At 49.3% G+C, this 19,958-nt stretch overlaps 1 protein-coding gene across 10 annotated transcripts in view; it reads left to right on the top strand.

Annotated features, from left to right (window-relative positions):
- The window catches only part of LOC140394074 (uncharacterized), a 139,515-nt gene that overhangs the window by 22,509 nt on the left and 97,048 nt on the right, over positions 1-19,958 (top strand). For 9 of the 10 annotated variants that reach the window (XM_072480893.1, XM_072480899.1, XM_072480900.1 and 6 more), the window contains exon 2: positions 18,003-18,111. In XM_072480893.1, the coding sequence (XP_072336994.1) occupies positions 18,021-18,111 (91 nt within the window). In that variant the 5' untranslated portion in view covers positions 18,003-18,020. The remainder of the gene's footprint in view (positions 1-18,002; positions 18,112-19,958) is intronic. The other variant, XM_072480896.1, reaches the window with a different exon arrangement.

The following is a 19,958-nucleotide window of genomic DNA, read 5'->3' as shown; positions in this document are numbered from 1 at the left end:
CCTGGTGCTGTGAAGCAACAATGCTAACCACTGCTACGTGCCGCCCTTCATGGTGCAAGACATGTATCCCAAAAAATGATAATTCTGGAATGTGCATAATGATAAAATCAATAAGGCGAGTAGAGCCAGAGCTCTCAAACAGAGCTGCTCCCACACTCATCATGTGACCTCCCCACCACCATTTTGCTTTCACGATCATTGTGGACAACGGAAATTCCCTGAAGCAAGATTTGTAAATGATTAATTTGACTTGTAGTCTGTGACAGTAAAGTTTAATTCACACAATTGCAGATGTTCTATATCTTGTTTTTACTTTTTAAAAAATATTAAAAATTAATGCCAGAAGTAGCCTCCTCCCCACCCCCCCCAGAAAACAGCAGTTTGTGTTCTTTCATGGGATATGGACTTTGCTGGCTATTTTTTTTTCCAATTTAGTGTACCCAATTTGTTATCCAATTAAGGGTCAATTTGGCGTGGCCAATCCAGCAGGCCTGCACATCTTTTGGTTGTGGGGGTGACACCCACGCAGACACTGAGAGAATGTGCAAATTCCACATGCTCACGGACAGTGACTGGGGGCCGCAATCAAACTCGGGTCCTTGGCACTGTGATGCAGCACTGCTGTGCCGCCCTGATTTTGCTGGCTGCTATTTGTTGTCTATCCCCAATTTCCCTTAAACGGGGTGGCTTGTTAGCTATTTTAGAGTGTAGTTAAGAGTTAACCACCTTGCTGTGGTCAGGAGTCACATGTAAGGCAGATCAGGTAAGTAAGGATGGCAAATTCCACTTCGCTAAATTACATTAATAAACCAGATAAGGATTTTTGTTTTGCAACGATCAATGCTAGTTTCATGTTCATCATGATGGAGACTAGCGTTATTTAGTTTATTGATTTGCATTTAAATTCACCAACTGTCACAGTGGGATTTGAACCATTAGCCTGGGCCTCTGCATTATTATTCCAGTAACAACACCACTTCACCACCTATGCATCAGGAAAGAAAGTGGTAGTTAGTTACTGTTGGTCTTGGTAGGTAGTTTGCATCCCAGCTATGGATTTCTGTCCATGTTTAACCAGCTTGTCATAGATCTGCCTTAAACAATCGCTTAAACTTTATAAAATAATTGACCTTGATTGTACCATCATATAGACTACTATCATAGGTTTCTGAGTGGATAAATAAGGGTCCATCTTTGAGCATTTTATTTTTGTTGCTATTAAGGTGCTAATTAACTAGGAAATGAACCGATTTCCACTGATTCTATGTTGGATCAGTTGGGAGACCTGGTTTTGGTCACAAGTACAGAGTGCAGAGGGAGAAAATAAGGGTAGCTTAATTCCCATCACTGCACAACTGCTGTCTTCCACGTCTTTTTAAAAGCAGAATCCTGTTTTGTGGTCTGTATCACATTCCACATATGCGGGTTATCGAGTTTCCATTCTGCTGGACCTAGACTGGTTATTCAAGAGATTGGTAACGGGACCATTTTATGCCTTTTACTTGCTCTGTTCTATGCAGGACGTTTGTGCAGAACTTTATGAACTTTTAACCAGCTGTGCCTGTGGCTTCAGTAATTTCAGTTTAAATTTGTACTGTGCTGGCAGATCAGTGAGCACAACGAGGGTGGCACAATGGTTAGCACTGCTACCTCACAGCACCAAGGACCTGGGTGACTCTGTTTGGAGTTTGCACATTCTCCCATTTCTCTGGGTTTCCTTGGGTGCTCTGGTTACCTCCCACAGTGCAAAGATGTGCAGATTAGGTGGGGTTATGGGAATAAGGTGGGCAGTGGGCCTCTATGTTGCTCTTTCAGTGGGTCGTGAAGACTCAATGGACTGAATGCTCTCTTGCACTGTAGGGATTCTATTTTATTCTAACTGGTTGTGTACCTTGATCTCCTTTCGTGGGGAGATGGTAATGGGCATGCTGGTAATGTTACTAGGGAGGGAAACTGAAAGAGGGAAACTACAGGCCAGTTAGCTTGACATCTGTCATGAGTAAAGCTAGAAGCTATTATTGAAGAAGTTTTATAATTGGACACATAGGTAAACTCAAGACAATCTGGCAGCGTCAAAATGGTTTTGTGAAGGGGAAATAATTTTTAACTAAGTTATTTGAGAAGTAACGTGTGCTATAGATAAAGGGGAACCAATGTATGGACAGATTCCCACAAGGCATTTAAGTGCCACACCAAAGGTTATTGAAGAAAATAAAATCTTGTGTTACCAAGGATAACATATTGGCATGAATAGAAGATTGGCGGGTGGCATGTGCCGCAGTGGATAGCACTGGGACTGCGGCACTGAGGACCCTGGTTCGAATCCTGGCCCTGGGTCACTCTGTGTGGAGTTTGCACATTCTCCCCATGTCTGCGTGGGTTTCACCCCCACAGCCCAATGATGTGCAGGTTAGGTGGATTGGCCATGCTAAATTGCCCCTTAATTGGGAAAAAAAAATAATTGCGACTCTAAATTTTTTTAAAAATGGATCGAAGATTGGCTGGCTACAGGAAACGAAGAGTAGATATAAATGTGTCTTTTTCAGGATGGCAAGGTGTAACCTGTGGCGTGCCACAAGAATCCGTGCTGGGATCTCCATATTTGCAATTTATCTAAATATGGGTGCCAAATTTGTCGATGACACAACGATGGGTAGCAAAGAAAGTAAGTTGTGAAATGAATGTAAGGAGGCTTCAAAGAGTTAAGTGAGTGGGCAAAGATTTGGCAAATGATGTGAAAATTGTCCATTTTGGCAGGAAGAATTAAAAAAAGCTCATTATCTAATGATGAAAGATTGCAGAGCTCTGAGGTACAGGGGGATCTGAAGGTCCGAGTACAGGAATCACAAGGCTAGTATGCAAGTACAATTAGAATGCTCGTATAATCACGAGGAATTAAATACAAAAGTAGGGAGGTTATGCTTCAGCTGTACAGGGGACTAGTGAGACTACATTTGTGTACATTATTGATCACCTTATTAAGGAAGGATGTATAAGCATTGGAAGCAGTTTAGAGAATATTTACCAGACTAATACCTGGAATGGTTGGGTTGTCTTGTGAGGAAAGGTTGGACAGGCTAGGCTTGTATCCACTGGAGTTTTAGAAGAGTAAGAGGCAACTTAATTGAAACATATAACATGGGGTCACTATTTAAAATGAGGAGTTGCCCATTTTTAAATGGGGATGAGGCATATTTTTTCCGGAGGGCCCTGAGTCTTTGAACTCATCTTGAACAGGCAGTGAAAGCAAAATCTTTGAATATTTTGGAGCAGAAGTGGCTAGATCCTTGTTCAACAAGGGAAGATAGGTTATCAAGGGTAGGCGGGATGCATATTTGAGGTTACTATGAGATCGGTCATGATCTTATTAAATGAACAAGCTGGCTGGGGAGATTCACAAACCTCTTCAGTCCATGCATTTCCAGTATGTTGCCGAGAGTGATTTATGAAAAGGAACAATAGTTAATTATTACCTCCTGACTAACAGACACCCAAGGGTTATCGTAGCATCTTTGCTATCACTCCAGCTGAGTTCAGCTAATCCAGTGTGCGCAAGGAACTAATCTGGGACTTTTCAGTTACTCATCAGATTCTAATTTTCACAGTCACTCCGACTGACTGACTTGCTCCTGGTCACTGAATGCATCAAATTTAAAACACTCATTCTTGTATTTATTTAAATCTATCCACAACTTCCTATGGGCAGCACGGTAGCACTGTGGCTTCACAGCGCCAGGGTCCCAGGTTTGATTCCCGGCTTGCGTCACTGTCTGTGCGGAGTCTGCACGGGTTTCCTCCCACAGTCCAAAGACGTGCAGGTTAGGTGGCTTGGCCACACTAAATTGCCCTTGGTGTCCAAAAAGGTTAGGAGGAGTTATTGGGTTGAGGGGGATAGGGTGGAAGGGAGGGCTTAAGTGGGTCGGTGCAGACTCCATGGACCAAATGGCCTCCTTCTGCACTGTATGTTCTATGTTCCTACTATCTTTGAGCCCTCCTTGAGTATTTCAGCCCTTCATGAACTCTCCATTCTTCTGACTCTAGCCTTTTGGTCATCACTCCTCCCTTGACCCATCAACTCTTTAGAATTTGCCTGAATCCTAGAGTTCATCTCATCTCAAAGAAACCACAGCTGATTGTTGACTATATCCCATGTCAAAGCAATGGAAATAGCCAAGCGTCACTTACTTTTAGTAATATCTGCTTCATGGTTAAACCGTCAACACTGCCATTATGTCAAGTCTAGAGGTTTGGTGAGAAAGAACATTCTGGATATTGTGCGCTAAAACTCTCAAAGAATCCGGCAACAGACCGTCTCCGGTCTGAACACTCAAGACTGCTGGAAAGACAGCATCTACAAGAGGCCAAGTCAAAACCAGGTTGTGTGAATCTATTGGATAACCCTATATAGGGGCTGTTTAGCACCGGGCTAAATCGCTGGCTTTGAAAGCAGACCAAGGCAGGCCAGCAGCACGGTTCGATTCCCGTAACAGCCTCCCCGAACAGGCGCCGGAATGTGGCGACGGGGCTTTTCACAGTAGCTTCATTTGAAGCCTACTTGTGACAATAAGCGATTTTCATTTCATAATAGTTATATTATTGGTACCCGAGTAATAGACTTGCATGTGGTCAGCACACTCGAGCCTGAATCACAAGCAATTATTATTATTTTTTTTTTGGAATTTTTTAGTGAAGTTTTCACAAAATATCAACAACAGAATGAAAAAGGAACCCAATCGAATTAAATAAAGAACAAAATAAAACTACCCCCCCGTGCCACTCTCCCCCCCCCCCATACATAATAAATTAACACCCCGAATTAACACACCGCAAACATAGCAAATATATACACCCCCCAGTGTAAACAAACCAAAATAAAATAGAACCCCCCCCCCCCCCCCCCCCCCCCCCCCCCCCCGCCTCGGGTTGCTGCTGACCATTGTCTACCGTTCTGCCAGGAAGTCCAAGAGCGGTTGCCACCACCTGAAGAACCCTTGTACCGATCTCCATAAGGCGAATTTCACCCTCTCCAATTTAATAAAACCCGCCATATCGTTGATCCAGGATTCCACGCTTGGGGGCCTCTCATCCTTCCACTGAAGAAGAATCCTTCGCCGGGCTACCAGGGACGCAAAGGCCAGAATACCGGCCTCTTTCGCCTCCTGCACTCCCGACTCCCCTGCAACCCCAAATATTGCGAGCCCCCAGCCGGTTTGACCTTGGATCCTACCACCCCCGACACCGCCCTCGCTACGCCCTTCCAAAATTCCTCCAGCGCTGGGCATGCCCAGAACATATGGGTGTGATTTGCTGGGCTCCCTGAGCACCTAACACGCCTGTCCTCACCCCCAAAGAACCGGCTCATCCTTGTCCCGGTCATGTGTGCCCTGTGCAGCACCTTGAACTGTATGAGGCTGAGCCTCGCACACGAAGAGGAAGAGTTCGCCCTCCCAAGGGCATCTGCCCACGTCCCCTCCTCGATCTCCTCTCCCAACTCCTCCTGCCACTTGCCTTTCAGCTCCTCCACCGAGGCCTCCTCCTCCTCCTGCATCACCTGGTAAGTTTCCGAGATCTTCCCCTCTCCAACCCAACCCCCCCGAGAGCACCCTGTCCTATATTGTGCGTGGCAGCAGCCGCAGCAATTCCACCACTTGCCGCCTGGCAAACGCCCTTACCTGTAAATATCTAAAGGTGTTCCCCGGGGGGAGCCCATACTTCTCCTCCAGCTCACCCAGGCTCGCGAACTTCCCATCCACAAACAGGTCCCCCAACGTTCTTATCCCTGCCCTGTGCCACCCCGAAAACCCTCCATCTATTCGCCCTTGGACAAACCGGTGGTTCCCCCGTATTGGGGTCCACACCGAGGCCCCAATTTACCCCCCTGTGCCGCCTCTACTGCCCCAGATTTTGAGGGTAGCCGCCACTACCGGGCTCGCGGTATACCTCATTGGAGGGAGCGGCAGCGGCGCCGTTGCCAACGCTTCCAAACCCGTACCCTCACAAGACGCCGTCTCCAGCCTCTTCCATGCAGCCCCTCCCCCTCCATCACCCACTTGCGCACCATCGCCGCATTGGCGGCCCAGTGGTACCCACAGAGGTTGGGCAGTGCCAGCCCCTCTATCCCTACTCCGCTCCAGGAACACCCTTCTCACCCTCTGAGTCCCTCGCGCCCACACAAACCCCGTTATGCTCCTGTTGACCCGCCTAAAGAAGGCCTTCGGGATAAAAATGGGGAGGCACTGGAACAGGAACAAAAACCTTGGGAGCACCGTCATCTTAACTGACTGCACCCTACCCGCCAGGGACAGCGGCAGCGCGTCCCACCTCTTGAACTCCTCCTCCATTTGCTCCACCAGCCTCGTGTAATTAAGTCTATGCAGGGCCCCCCTGCTCCTGGCCACCTGGATCCCCAAATACCTGAAGCTCCTCTCCGCCCTTTTTAGTGGGAGCTCGCCAATCCCCCTCTCCTGGTCCCCTGGGTGAACCACTAACAACTCACTCTTCCCAATGTTGAGCTTGTACCCTGAGAAATCCCCGAACTCCCTGAGGATCCTCATTACCTCCGGCATTCCCCCCACCGGGTCCGCCACATATAGCAGCAAGTCGTCCGCATAGAGAGACACCCTATGCTCCTCCCCACCCCGCACCAACACCCTCCAGTTCCTCGACTCGCTCAGTGCCATAGCCAGGGGTTCAATCGCCAGTGCGAAGAGCAGGAGGGACACAGGGGACACCCCTGCCTCGTCCCTCGATGCAACCGAAAGTACTCCGACCTCTTGTTTGTGGCCACACTCTCCATCGGGACCTTGTACAACAGCCTAACTCACCTGATAAATCCCTCCCCCAAACCCGAACCTCTTCAGCACCTCCCACAAGTACCCCCACTCTACCCTTTAATCATAGAATTTACAGTGCAGAAGGCGGCCATTCGGCCCATCGAGTCTGCACCGGCTCTTGGAAAGAGCACCCTACCCAAGGTCAACACCGCCACCCTATCCCCATAATCCAGTAACCCCACCCAACGCTAAGGGTAATTTTGGACACTAAGGGCAATTTATCATGGCCAATCCACCTAACCTGCACCTATTTGGACCCTATCGAAGGCCTTCTCAGCATCCATCGCCACCGCCATCTCCGCCTCCCTCTCCCTCGCCGACATCATCATAACGTTCAAGAGCCTCCGCACATTCGCGTTCAGCTGCCTCCCCTTAACGAACGCCGTCTGGTCTTCGTGGATGATCTGCGGCACACAATCTTCAATTCGCATGGCTGAGACCTTCGCCAGCACCTTGGCATCTACGTTTAACAAAGTAAGACTCACATTGCAGGGGATCCTTGTCCTGTTTCAGGATCAAGGAGATCAGTGCCCAGGACATCATCAGGGCCAAAGCCCCCCTCCCTTGTCTCATTGAACGTCCTAACTAGCAACGGGCCCAACAGGTCCACATATTTCTTGTAAAATTCGACCGGGAAACCGTTCGGTCCCGGTGCCTTCCCCATCTGCATGCTTCCTATCCCTTTGGTCAGCTCCTCCAGCCCAATCGGGGCCCCCAATCACGCCACCAGTCCCTCCTCCACCTTCGGAAACCTCAATTGGTCCAGAAAGCGGCCCATCCCTCCCTCTTCCAGTGGGGGCTCGGACCGATACAGTTCCTCACAAAAGTCCCTGAAGACCCCATTGATGCCAACCCCACTCCCTCCCCTATCCTTAACTCCCCCGATCTCCCTAGCTGCGTCCCGCTTCCGAAGCTGATGCGCCAGCATCCGACTTGCCTTTTCCCCATACTCCTAAATCGCCCCCTGGGCCTTCCTGCACTGCACCTCTGCCTTCCTTTTTTTAAATTAAATATTTTATTGAAAATTTTTGGTCAACCAACACAGTACATTGTGCATCCTTTACACAATATTATAACAACACAAATAACAATGACCTATTTTATAAACAAAAAATGAATAAATAATAAATAACAAAAATGAAAACTAGCCCTAATTGGCAACTGCCTTGTCACAAGTAACACTCTCCAAAAATATAATTTAACAGTCCAATATATAATTATCTGTAGCAACGACCTATACATACTATACAGTATATATTAACAACCCTGAGAGTCCTTCTGGTTCCTCCCCCCCCCCCCCCCCCCCCCCCCCCCCCCCCTGAGCCGACCCCCTTAGGACGAACTTAATCCGCTCTAGCTTTATAAACCCCGCCATGTCATTTATCCAGGTCTCCACCCCCGGGGGCTTGGCTTCTTTCCACATTAGCAATATCCTGCGCCGGGCTACTAGGGACGCAAAGGCCAAAACATCGGCCTCTCTCGCCTCCTGCACTCCCGGCTCTTGTGCAACCCCAAATATAGCCAACCCCCAGCTTGGTTCGACCCGGACTCCTACTACTTTTGAAAGCACCTTTGTCACCCCCATCCAAAACCTCTGTAGTGCCGGGCATGACCAAAACATATGGGTATGATTCGCTGGGCTTCTCGAGCACCTCGCACACCTATCCTCCACCCCAAAAAATTTACTGAGCCGTGCTCCAGTCATATGTGCCCTGTGTAATACCTTAAACTGAATCAGGCTTAGCCTGGCACACGAGGACGACGAGTTTACCCTGCTTAGGGCATCTGCCCACAGCCCCTCCTCGATCTCCTCCCCCAGCTCTTCTTCCCATTTCCCTTTTAGTTCATCTACCATAGTCTCCCCTTCGTCCCTCATTTCCCTATATATATATATATATATATATATATATCTGACACCTTACCATCCCCCATCCATGTCTTTGAGATCACTCTGTCCTGCACCTCTTGTGTCGGGAGCTGCGGGAATTCCCTCACCTGTTGCCTCGCAAAAGCCCTCAGTTGCATATACCTGAATGCATTCCCTTGGGGCAACCCATATTTCTCGGTCAGCGCTCCCAGACTCGCGAACTTCCCATCCACAAACAGATCTTTCAGTTGTGTTATTCCTGCTCTTTGCCACATTCCATATCCCCCATCCATTCCCCCCGGGGCAAACCTATGGTTGTTTCTTATCGGGGACCCCCCCAAGGCTCCAGTCTTTCCCCTATGCCGTCTCCACTGTCCCCAAATCTTCAGTGTAGCCACCACCACCGGGCTTGTGGTGTAGTTCCTCGGTGAGAACGGCAATGGGGCTGTCACCATAGCCTGTAGGCTAGTCCCCCTACAGGACGCCCTCTCTAATCTCTTCCACGCCGCTCCCTCCTCCTCTCCCATCCACTTACTCACCATTGAAATATTAGCGGCCCAATAATACTCACTTAGGCTCGGTAGTGCCAGCCCCCCCCTATCCCTGCTACGCTGTAAGAATCCCTTCCTCACTCTCGGGGTCTTCCCGGCCCACACAAAACCCATGATGCTCTTTTCAATCCTTTTAAAAAAAGCCTTCGTGATCACCACCGGGAGGCACTGAAACACAAAGAGGAATCTCGGGAGGACCACCATCTTAACCGCCTGCACCCTCCCTGCCATTGACAGGGATACCATATCCCATCTCTTGAAATCCTCCTCCATCTGTTCCACCAACCGCGTTAAATTTAACCTATGCAATGTGCCCCAATTCTTAGCTATCTGGATCCCCAGGTAACGAAAGTCCCTTGTTACCTTCCTCAACGGTACGTCCTCTATTTCTCTACTCTGCTCCCCTGGATGCACCACAAACAACTCACTTTTCCCCATGTTCAATTTATACCCTGAAAAATCCCCAAGTATCCGCATTATTTCTGGCATCCCCTCCGCCCGGTCTACCACGTATAGTAGCAAATCGTCCGCATACAAAGATACCCGGTGCTCTCCTCCTCCCCTAAGTACTCCCCTCCACTTCTTGGAACCCCTCAACGCTATCGCCAGGGGCTCAATCGCCAGTGCAAACAATAATGGGGACAGAGGGCATCCCTGCCTTGTCCCTCTATGGAGCCGAAAATATGCAGATCCCCGTCCATTCGTGACCACGCTCGCCATCAGGGCCCTATACAACAGCTGCACCCATCTAACATACCCCTCTCCAAAACCAAATCTCCTCAACACCTCCCACAAATAACCCCACTCCACTCTGTCAAATGCTTTCTCGGCATCCATCGCCACTACTATCTCCGTTTCTCCCTCTGGTGGGGCCATCATCATTACCCCTAACAACCTCCGTATATTCGTGTTCAGCTGTCTCCCCTTCACAAACCCAGTTTGGTCCTCGTGGACCACCCCCGGGACACATTCCTCTATTCTCATTGCCATTACCTTGGCCAGGACCTTGGCATCTACATTTAGGAGGGAAATAGGTCTATAGGACCCGCATTGTAGCGGGTCCTTTTCCTTCTTTAAGAGAAGCGATATCGTTGCTTCAGACATAGTCGGGGGCAGTTGTCCCCTTTCCTTTGCCTCATTAAAGGTCCTCGTCAGTACCGGGGCGAGCAAGTCCACATATTTTCTATAGAATTCGACTGGGAATCCATCCGGTCCCGGGGCCTTTCCCGCCTGCATGCTCCTAATTCCTTTCACCACTTCTTCTACCTCGATCTGTGCTCCCAGTCCCACCCTTTCCTGCTCTTCCACCTTGGGAAATTCCAGCCGATCCAAGAAGCCCATCATTCTCTCCCTCCCATCCGGGGGTTGAGCTTCATATAATTTTTTATAAAATGTCTTGAACACTCCATTCACTCTCTCCGCTCCCCGCTCCATCTCTCCTTCCTCATCCCTCACTCCCCCTATTTCCCTCGCTGCTCCCCTTTTCCTCAATTGGTGTGCCAGCAACCTGCTCGCCTTCTCCCCATATTCGTACTGTACACCCTGTGCCTTCCTCCATTGTGCCTCTGCAGTGCCTGTAGTCAGCAAGTCAAATTTTACATGTAGCCTTTGCCTTTCCCTGTACAGTCTCTCCTCTGGTGCTTCCGCATATTGTCTGTCCACCCTCAAAAGTTCTTGCAGCAACCGCTCCCGTTCCTTACTCTCCTGCTTCCCTTTATGTGCCCTTATTGATATCAGCTCCCCTCTAACCACCGCCTTCAACGCCTCCCAGACCACTCCCACCTGGACCTCCCCATTATCATTGAGTTCCAAGTTCTTTTCAATGCACCCCCTCACCCTTAGACACACCCCCTCATCTGCCATTAGTCCCATGTCCATTCTCCAGGGTGGGCGCCCTTCTGTTTCCTCCCCTATCTCCAAGTCCACCCAGTGTGGCGCGTGATCCGAAATGGCTATAGCCGTATACTCCGTTCCCCTCACCTTCGGGATCAATGCCCTACCCAGCACAAAAAAGTCTATTCGCGAGTAGACTTTATGGACATAGGAGAAAAACGAGAACTCCTTACTCCTAGGTCTGCTAAATCTCCACGGGTCTACACCTCCCATCTGCTCCATAAAATCTTTAAGTACCTTGGCTGCTGCCGGCCTCCTTCCAGTCCTGGACTTCGACCTATCCAGCCCTGGTTCCAACACCGTATTAAAATCTCCCCCCATTATCAGCTTTCCCATCTCTAGGTCCGGAATGCGTCCTAGCATCTGCCTCATAAAATTGGCATCATCCCAGTTCGGGGCATATACGTTTACCAAAACCACCGTCTCCCCCTGTAGTTTGCCACTCACCATCACGTATCTGCCCCCGTTATCCGCCACTATAGTCTTTGCCTCGAACATTACCCGCTTCCCCACTAATATAGCCACCCCCCTGTTTTTCGCATCTAGCCCCGAATGGAACACCTGCCCCACCCATCCTTTGCGTAGCCTAACCTGGTCTATCAGTTTCAGGTGCGTTTCCTGTAACATAACCACATCTGCCTTAAGTTTCTTAAGGTGTGCGAGTACCCGTGCCCTCTTTATCGGCCCGTTCAGCCCTCTCACGTTCCACGTGATCAGCCGAGTTGGGGGGCTTCCTACCCCCCCCCCTTGTCGATTAGCCATCACCTTTTTCCAGCTCCTCACCCGGTTCCCACGCAGCTGTATCTCCCCCAGGCGGTGCCCCCCCGCCCATCCTCTCCCATACCAGCTCCCCCCTCTCCCCAGCAGCAGCAACCCAGTAATTCCCCCCTCCCACCCCCCCCGCTAGATCCCCCGCTAGCGTAATTAGTCCCCCCATGTTGCTCCCAGAAGTCAGCAAACTCTGGCTGACCTCGGCTTCCCCCCGTGACCTCGGCTCGCACCGTGCGACGCCCCCTCCTTCCTGCTTCTCTATTCCCGCCATGATTATCATAGCACGGGAACCAAGCCCGCGCTTCTCCCTTGGCCCCGCCCCCAATGGCCAACGCCCCATCTCCTCCACCTCCCCTCCTCCCCCCATCACCACCTGTGGGAGAGAGAAAAGTTACCACATCGCAGGATTAGTACATAAAACCCCTCTTTGCCCCCCACATTCGCCCCACCACTTTGTTCGAACGTTCTTTTTAATAACCCGCTCATTCCAGTTTTTCTTCCACAATAAAAGTCCACGCTTCATCCGCCGTCTCAAAGTAGTGGTGCCTCCCTCGATATGTGACCCACAGTCTTGCCGGTTGCAGCATTCCAAATTTTATCATCTTTTTATGAAGCACCGCCTTGGCCCGATTAAAGCTCGCCCTCCTTCTCGCCACCTCCGCACTCCAGTCTTGATAAACGCGGATCACCGCGTTCTCCCATTTACTGCTCCGAGTTTTCTTTGCCCATCTAAGGACCATTTCTCTATCCTTAAAACGGAGGAATCTCACCACTATGGCTCTGGGAATTTCTCCTGCTCTCGGTCCTCTCGCCATCACTCGGTATGCTCCCTCCACCTCCAACGGACCCGCCGGGGCCTCCGCTCCCATTAACGAGTGCAGCATCGTGCTCACATATGCCCCGACGTCCGCTCCCTCCACACCTTCAGGAAGACCAAGAATCCTCAGGTTGTTCCTCCTTGCGTTGTTTTCCAGTGCCTCCAACCTTTCCACACATCGTTTCTGATGTGCCTCCTGCGTCTCCGTCTTCACCACCAGGCCCTGTATATCGTCCTCATTCTCGGCTGCCTTTGCCTTCACGACCCGAAGCTCCCGCTCTTGGGTCTTTTGTTCCTCCTTTAGCCCTTCGATCGCCTGTAGTATCGGGGCCAACAGCTCTTTCTTCATTTCCTTTTTGAGCTCTTCCACACAGCATTTCAAGAACTCTTGTTGTTCAGGGCCCCATGTTAAACTGCCACCTTCCGACGCCATCTTGGTTTTTGCTTGCCTTCCTTGCCGCTGTTCTAAAGGATCCACTGCAATCTGGCCGCTCTCTCCTCCTTTTTCCATCCGTATCCAGGGGGGATTCCCTTCTGGTTTACCGCACAGTGTTTTTAGCCGTCAAAATTGCCGTTGGGGCTCCTATCAAGAGCCCAAAAGTCCGTTTCACAGGGAGCTGCCGAAACGTGCGACTCAGCTGGTCATCGCCGCACCCTGAAGTCCTCCACCTCTGCCTTCCTGGTGGTCACCAGGTCGAATTCGGCCTGGAGGCAACTCCTCTCCCTCAACAGTCCCTCCTCAGACACCTCCGCATACCTCCTGTCTACCCTCTCCATCTCTCCCACCAGCCTCTCCCTCTGCTCTCTCCTCTCCTTGTGGGCCCTAATGGAGATCAGCTCTCCCCTAACCAGCGCCTCCCATACCATCCCCACTGGGACCTCCCCGTTATCGTTGGCCTCCAGGTATCTCTCTATGCTTCCTCGGACAGCTCACTCACCTCCTCGTCCACCAACAGCCCCACCTCCAAGCGCCACAACGGACGCTGGTCCCTCTCCTCCCCCAGCTCTAGGTCTACCCAATGCGGGGTGTGATCGAAATGGCTATCGCTGAGTACTCCGTATCCTCTACTCTCGCTACCAGCGCCCTACTCATAATAAAAAAAGCCGATCCGGAAATAAGCCTTATGAACATGTGAGAAGAATGAAAATTCCCTCACCCCCGGCCGTGCAAATCGCCAAGGGTCCACCCCTCCCATTTGGTCCATAAACCCCCTCGGCACTTTAGCTGCCGCCGGCTTCCTACCCGTCCTGGACCTGGAGCGATCCAGTGCCGGATCCAATACCGTGTTAAAGTCGTGTCCGTCCCCCCCCCATTATCAGGCCCCCCACTTCCAAGTCCGGGATCCGACCCAACATGCGCCACATAAAACCCGCATCGTCCCAGTTCGGGGCATACACGTTGACCAGCACCACCCTCTCCCCTTGCAGCTTACCACTTACCATCACGATCTGCCGCCATTGTCTGTCACAATGCTCGACGCCTTGAACGTCACCCTCTTTCCAACCAAGATTCCCCCCCCCCCCCTGATTTTTGGCAACCAGCCCCAAATGAAACACCTGACCTACCCACCCCTTCCTCAATCTTACCTGGTCTGCCACCTTCAGGTGTCTCCTGGAACATGACCACATCCGCCTTCAGCCCCAACCCCCTCTACTCGCTCCACCTTGACCATACCAGCAGCAACCCGGTCCCCCCCCCCCCCCCCCAAGCTAGGACCCCTCCTAGCTGCTTTGCTCCCCCCATTGCACTCCTGCAAGTCAGCTGACTCCTGCTGACCCCGGCTACTCCCGCCTCTCCTTCGACTCCTCCCATTGTGGGACATACCCTCCTCCTCCATTACCCATCAGCAGGCTCTCCGCCTCCCCCTTCCATCCCAAACATGGGAAACAACCCTCGCTGCCCCTGCCCCCTCCAGCCTTCAGCGTGGGACAAAGCCTGTGCTTTCCAGCTGCCCGGCCCCGCCACCTCTGACGCAGCTCCTTTTACATGCCCGGTCCCCTCACCCCTGACTCTGCCTCCCCCTCCCCGTCGGGGCCCCATTACACCCTACCAGTCACCCACCCCTACTCCATTTACTTACCCCCCTCCAAGAGCCCACCCGACAGACCCAACCAAAACAGTGCCCAACCCACCCTAACCACCCACACCGAACCAAAAGGAAACCAGAGCAAAGAACCCCCCCTCAAAATGTAACACACCAACAACAATCCCCGACCACCCATCCCGACCCTCAGTTTGTGTCCAGCTTCTCGGCCTGAACAAAGACCCACGCCTCCTCTGGAGACTCAAAATAATGGTGCCGGTCCTTGTAGGTGACCCACAGTCGTGCCGGCTGCAGCATGCCAAACTTCACCCCCTTCCTGTGCAGCACCGCCTTCGCCTGATTGTACCTGGCCCTCTTCTTCGCCACCTCTGCACTCCAGTCCTGGTATATTCGAACCTCCGCGTTCTCCCACCTGCTGCTCCTCTCTTTCATGGCCCACCTGAGCACGCACTCCCAATCAGCGAACTGATGAAACCGCACCAGCACCGCCTGCGGCGGCTCGTTAGTCTTGGGCCTCCTCGCCAGCACTCAATGAGCCCCTTCCAGCTCCAGGGGCCCCTGGAAGGACCCTGCTCCCATCAGTGAGTTTAACATGGTGACCACATAGGCCCCCACGTCCGACCCCTCCAGCTCCTCCGGGAGGCCCAGAATCCGCAAATTCTTCCGCCTCGACCAATTCTCCATCTCCTCGAACCGTTCCTGCCATTTCTTGTGGAGTGCCTCGTGCACCTCCACCTTTACCGCAAGGCCTAAGATCTCACTCTTTGTCGGAGATCTTTTGTCGGGCCTCGCGGATCGCCACCCCCTGGGCCGTCTGGGTCTCCAGCAGCTTGTCGATAGAAGCCTTCATCGGCTCCAGCAGGTCCGCTTTGATCTCCCTGAAGCAGCACTGGATAGCCTCCTGCTGCTCCTGCGCCCACTGCATCCACGCTGCCTGGTCCCCGCCCGCCGCCACCTTGCTCTTCTTCCCTCGCACTTTCTTTGGGTTCACCACCACTTTTTTTTGTCGGCCAGCTCCTGGTCCAAGCCATACACTGTCGGGGGAATATTGCAATCTTCTTCCCACACCGGGAAATGTCGAAAAAATGCTGTTGGCGGTCCTGAAAAGAGCTCAAAAAACGTTCCAAGCGGGAGCTGCCGAACGTGCGACTTAGCTCTGCATAGCCGCAACCGGAAGTCCACGAGCAATTATTTAACTGCATTTAAAAGATCTCCGAACACAACCGATGCCTCTTGCTCTAGAGTGCCCTTCCTAAACACATCTGCAGATCCACCTCATTCCCTTCCTTTTTAATATTGTCCATAAAGTTGCCTCTTTTAACAAACTTGTGATTAGTCCTACTAATAGCTCCTTTATTTTGGCCCCATGCAATGTTTATTTACTCCTTGATGATGTTCCTTCAGGTACTCTGTTGTTCAAGGCAGTACATAAATGAACATTTTCAAATGGAAGTAAGCACAGTGAACAATTTTAAGAAAAAGACGCTATCAATAGAAATTTAATATCATGTGGTAAACCTACATTTGTACATGTGCACTTTAAATTAGCACAATTTCAAACTGCAGTACACCCAAGAGTAAACCAGACATAAAATCCAATGGCAGGTATTTCCTGGCTGTTCAGTCACACCTTCTGCAGCCACTCCTTCTGCAGGCTAATTTAAGAACTGTATTGGCTAACATTAACATCAAGTCTTGAATATGGAATGTTGTTTGTAAAGGAGCAAATCAACATTTAAAATAAAATGAAATGAAAATCGCTTATTGTCATAAGTAGATTTCAAATGAAGTTACTGTGAAAAGCCCCTAGTCGCCACAGTCCGGCGCCTGTTCAGGGAGGCTGGTACGGGAATTGAACCCGTGCTGCTGGCCTGCCTTGGTCTGCTTTAAAAGCCAGCTATTTAGCCCTGTGCTAAAATGGGGGCATTATGGTAAGTGTAGGTAGTGGCTTTGCTAACACTAGGAACTGAATTATTTCCATACTAGCAGAGACTCTCAAAACATATTTGCTGTGAAATGCGTATCTTACGGAACCATTTTAAATCCCCTTCTCACACAATGCCCATTTCTTTCATCTTTCTCATATCAACTCCCTCATCATCTCCATCCCCGTTTCTTCCTATACCACCCCCAACCCCTAGTTAATTGTCTTGTGCCCTCATACTCCCCGTCTCCATCCATTCCAGGCCATTGTCTTTCTGTCCCTTCCCACGGTATCTTGTTCAACCCACCCCTGATCCCTCCAGCAAGGGTAACTTTGGGCTCCCCCATTGGGACCCAACCTGCCACCACTGGTTGGCTGCCTCGTGTGCATCACAGACACGGGTCCGCCAATGTGTATGCCAGGCCTTGCCCCATGAATCAATTTACTGAACAATCGGAAAAATGCAGCAGACAAAAGTTATATCATAATATAGATTGTTCCACTGTTATTGATAAAACTGACCAAAATGTGGGTGTTGCAGATGTTTTGGAGAAGGAGAAAGCTTTACTTACTTTGGTCCAGGTATACCATTAGTTCCAATTTTACTGTTGCATTTTGAAGTACCTCTTGCTGCTTCAGCCCATTATTGGTCCATTTTTGCATGCCACTTTAACAATCCAGGTACAGGCTACTCAGTAGCGTGCACTATTACAAATTGGCTCAGAGAAATTCTCACTAGTTCCAATATTGCTTTTTTTCCTAAACCTTCATTTATCCAAATGTAATTGCATTTCATTATTTAGTCGTTCACCTGATGTAGGTACTGCTGGATAGACGAGCATTTAATGATGTAAATGTTGCTGGATAGACAATTGCCCGTGAGAAGTTAGTGATGAGCTGCCTTCTTGAACTGCTGCAGGCAATGTTGTGTAGGTATACTGGAGTGCTGTTAGGAAGGGAGTTCCAGGATTTTGACCCAGTGACTGTGAAGGAACAGCAATATAATGCCAGGTAAGAATGTTGAGTGCAACTTGCAGGTAGTGGTGTTCCAGTGCATCTGCTGTCCTTGTCCTTCTAGTTGGTTGAGGTCATGGGTTTGGAAGGTGCTGTCAAAGGAACCAGATAACTGTTGTGGGAAGTGTCAAAGTTTTAATGTGTATTTGGACCTCCACTGGGATTTCACGGCTAATGTGCAATGTTGAGGCAGAATGACGGAATCCTGTTATATCAAACCAGAAAAGAACAACACTGACAGTTCAATAAAATCATCATTCTCACAATGTGAATTTCTCTCTTTACAGTGGTGAGTGGGACTGCAGATGGAGCCAGAGGAGAGTGTTATTATAATCAGCGACACCGAAGGAGAGAATGATGGTGAAACCTCAGTGTTTATTGTAGAAAATTCTCCAGGTCTGACTTTAATAATTGAAGATGACAAACTTTAGACATTATTCTTTCATTCCTTACGAACACTGCTTGATCTGTTTGTATTTCCAGCAATTTGTGTTTCACCCTTTCGTGATCAATGCAACGGAACTCCAAATTACGATTTGAAAACCATTACTTAATTTTTAAATTCTTGTGATGTGAATCCTAACATTCAAACTGTGTAGCCAATCATTGTTTGTAAAATAAATACAGCATTTAAATTTTCAAATCCGTGTCCCTTTTTCTTGAAGAAGTTTTAAATGAATTTGAAGCGACCAAGGGTGAAATGAGTCCAGGACAGCTGTCAACTTGACCTGTGCACCAGTCATTTAGATAATTTAATGAAATAACTAAATTGGCACTAAAGTAATGTCATCCAAAGTGTCTGTGCACATTTATATTAAAATTAGAACATCAAACTGCCCTTTATAACAAAATTGTGCCCAAGTGTCAATGGATTATTTTCATTTTAATGTGCAGCAATAATTCACAAATATTCTTTGGCGAGACCCACTTAAAAGTTCTTGTTGACCTTTACACAGTATTGGATTTCTTTTCTAGGTTAATCTAAAATCTCAAAATATTGGTTTATAACTTTGTTATTTGCTACATCAAGTAGATATAGTGATGATTCATACATTTGTAATAATCTGCCACCAAAATGATACAAAATGGACTCAAGTTTTTTTTTAAAAGGTTTTTACTAATTTTCTCCACTTTACTTTCTTTCTATCAGTCCCATTTGCACCAACTGTTATCATTCCAATTGTACTGTCTGTCTATTGATCATTTATCATTAATTTTGATCATTGTCTTGCCATTTAAGGCTTCCATGAATATAATATATGGCAGGATGTTGAAAAACATATTGGGACAGAGGAACTGTGGAACACCTGTCTGCAGATCCTGAAGATAGGGCGGGTAGATAGATCCAAAGAATCCCTACAGTGCAGAAGGAGGCCATATGGCCCACCAAGTCTGAACTGACCCTCTGAAAGAGCACCCACTCCCCAGCTCTATCCTTGTAACCCCCATAAGCCCAACTAACCTGCTCATCTTTGGATTGTAGGAGCAAACTGGAGCTCCCAGAAGAAACGCACGCAGACACTGGGAGAATGTGTAAACTCCACACAGTCACCCAAGGCCCGAATCTTGGCGCTGTGAGACAGCAGCGCTAACCACTGTGGTTAAGAAAGAATACGCAATGATTTCTTTCATTAGCAGACAGATTGAAATAAGAGAAGGGAGGTTATGCTGGAACTGTATAAAACACTATATTAGATAACAGCAAGAGTAGCGTGCGCAGTTCTGGTCATGACATTCAAAGAAGGATGTGATGACAAACCAGAGCGGGCACAGGAGATTTGCAAGGATGTTATCCAGAAATGGAGAACTTTAGTAATGAGGAAAGATTAAAAATGCTAGGGTTGGTTTTCTTTGGTGGAAAGGGGAGATTTAACTGAAGGGTCTAGAGAGGATGGGAAGAACCTATTTCCCAAGGCAAAGAGATTGCTAACCAGGGAGGAATAGATTTAAAAACAATCAGTAACAAAATTGGAGGGGAGTTGAACATTTTATTTACCCAAAGGGTAATCGGGTCCGAAAGGTTGACAAAGGCAATATTCCTCATTACCTAAAAAAAAAACACTTGAATTTGCATTTGAGGGCAGCACGGTGGCGCAGTGGGTTAGCACTGCAGCCTCACGGCGCCGAGGCCCCAGGTTCGATCCCGGCTCTGGATCACTGTCCGTGTGGAGTTTGCACATTCTCCTCATGTCTGCATGGGTTTTACCCCCACAACCTAAAAGTGTGCAGGTTCGGTGGATTGG

Source organism: Scyliorhinus torazame, chromosome 17 (genome assembly GCF_047496885.1).
Source record: "Scyliorhinus torazame isolate Kashiwa2021f chromosome 17, sScyTor2.1, whole genome shotgun sequence".
NCBI classification, from domain to species: domain Eukaryota; kingdom Metazoa; phylum Chordata; class Chondrichthyes; order Carcharhiniformes; family Scyliorhinidae; genus Scyliorhinus; species Scyliorhinus torazame.
Note: the sequence above shows the minus strand (reverse complement) of the source record. Positions and strands in the feature narration are given on the sequence as shown.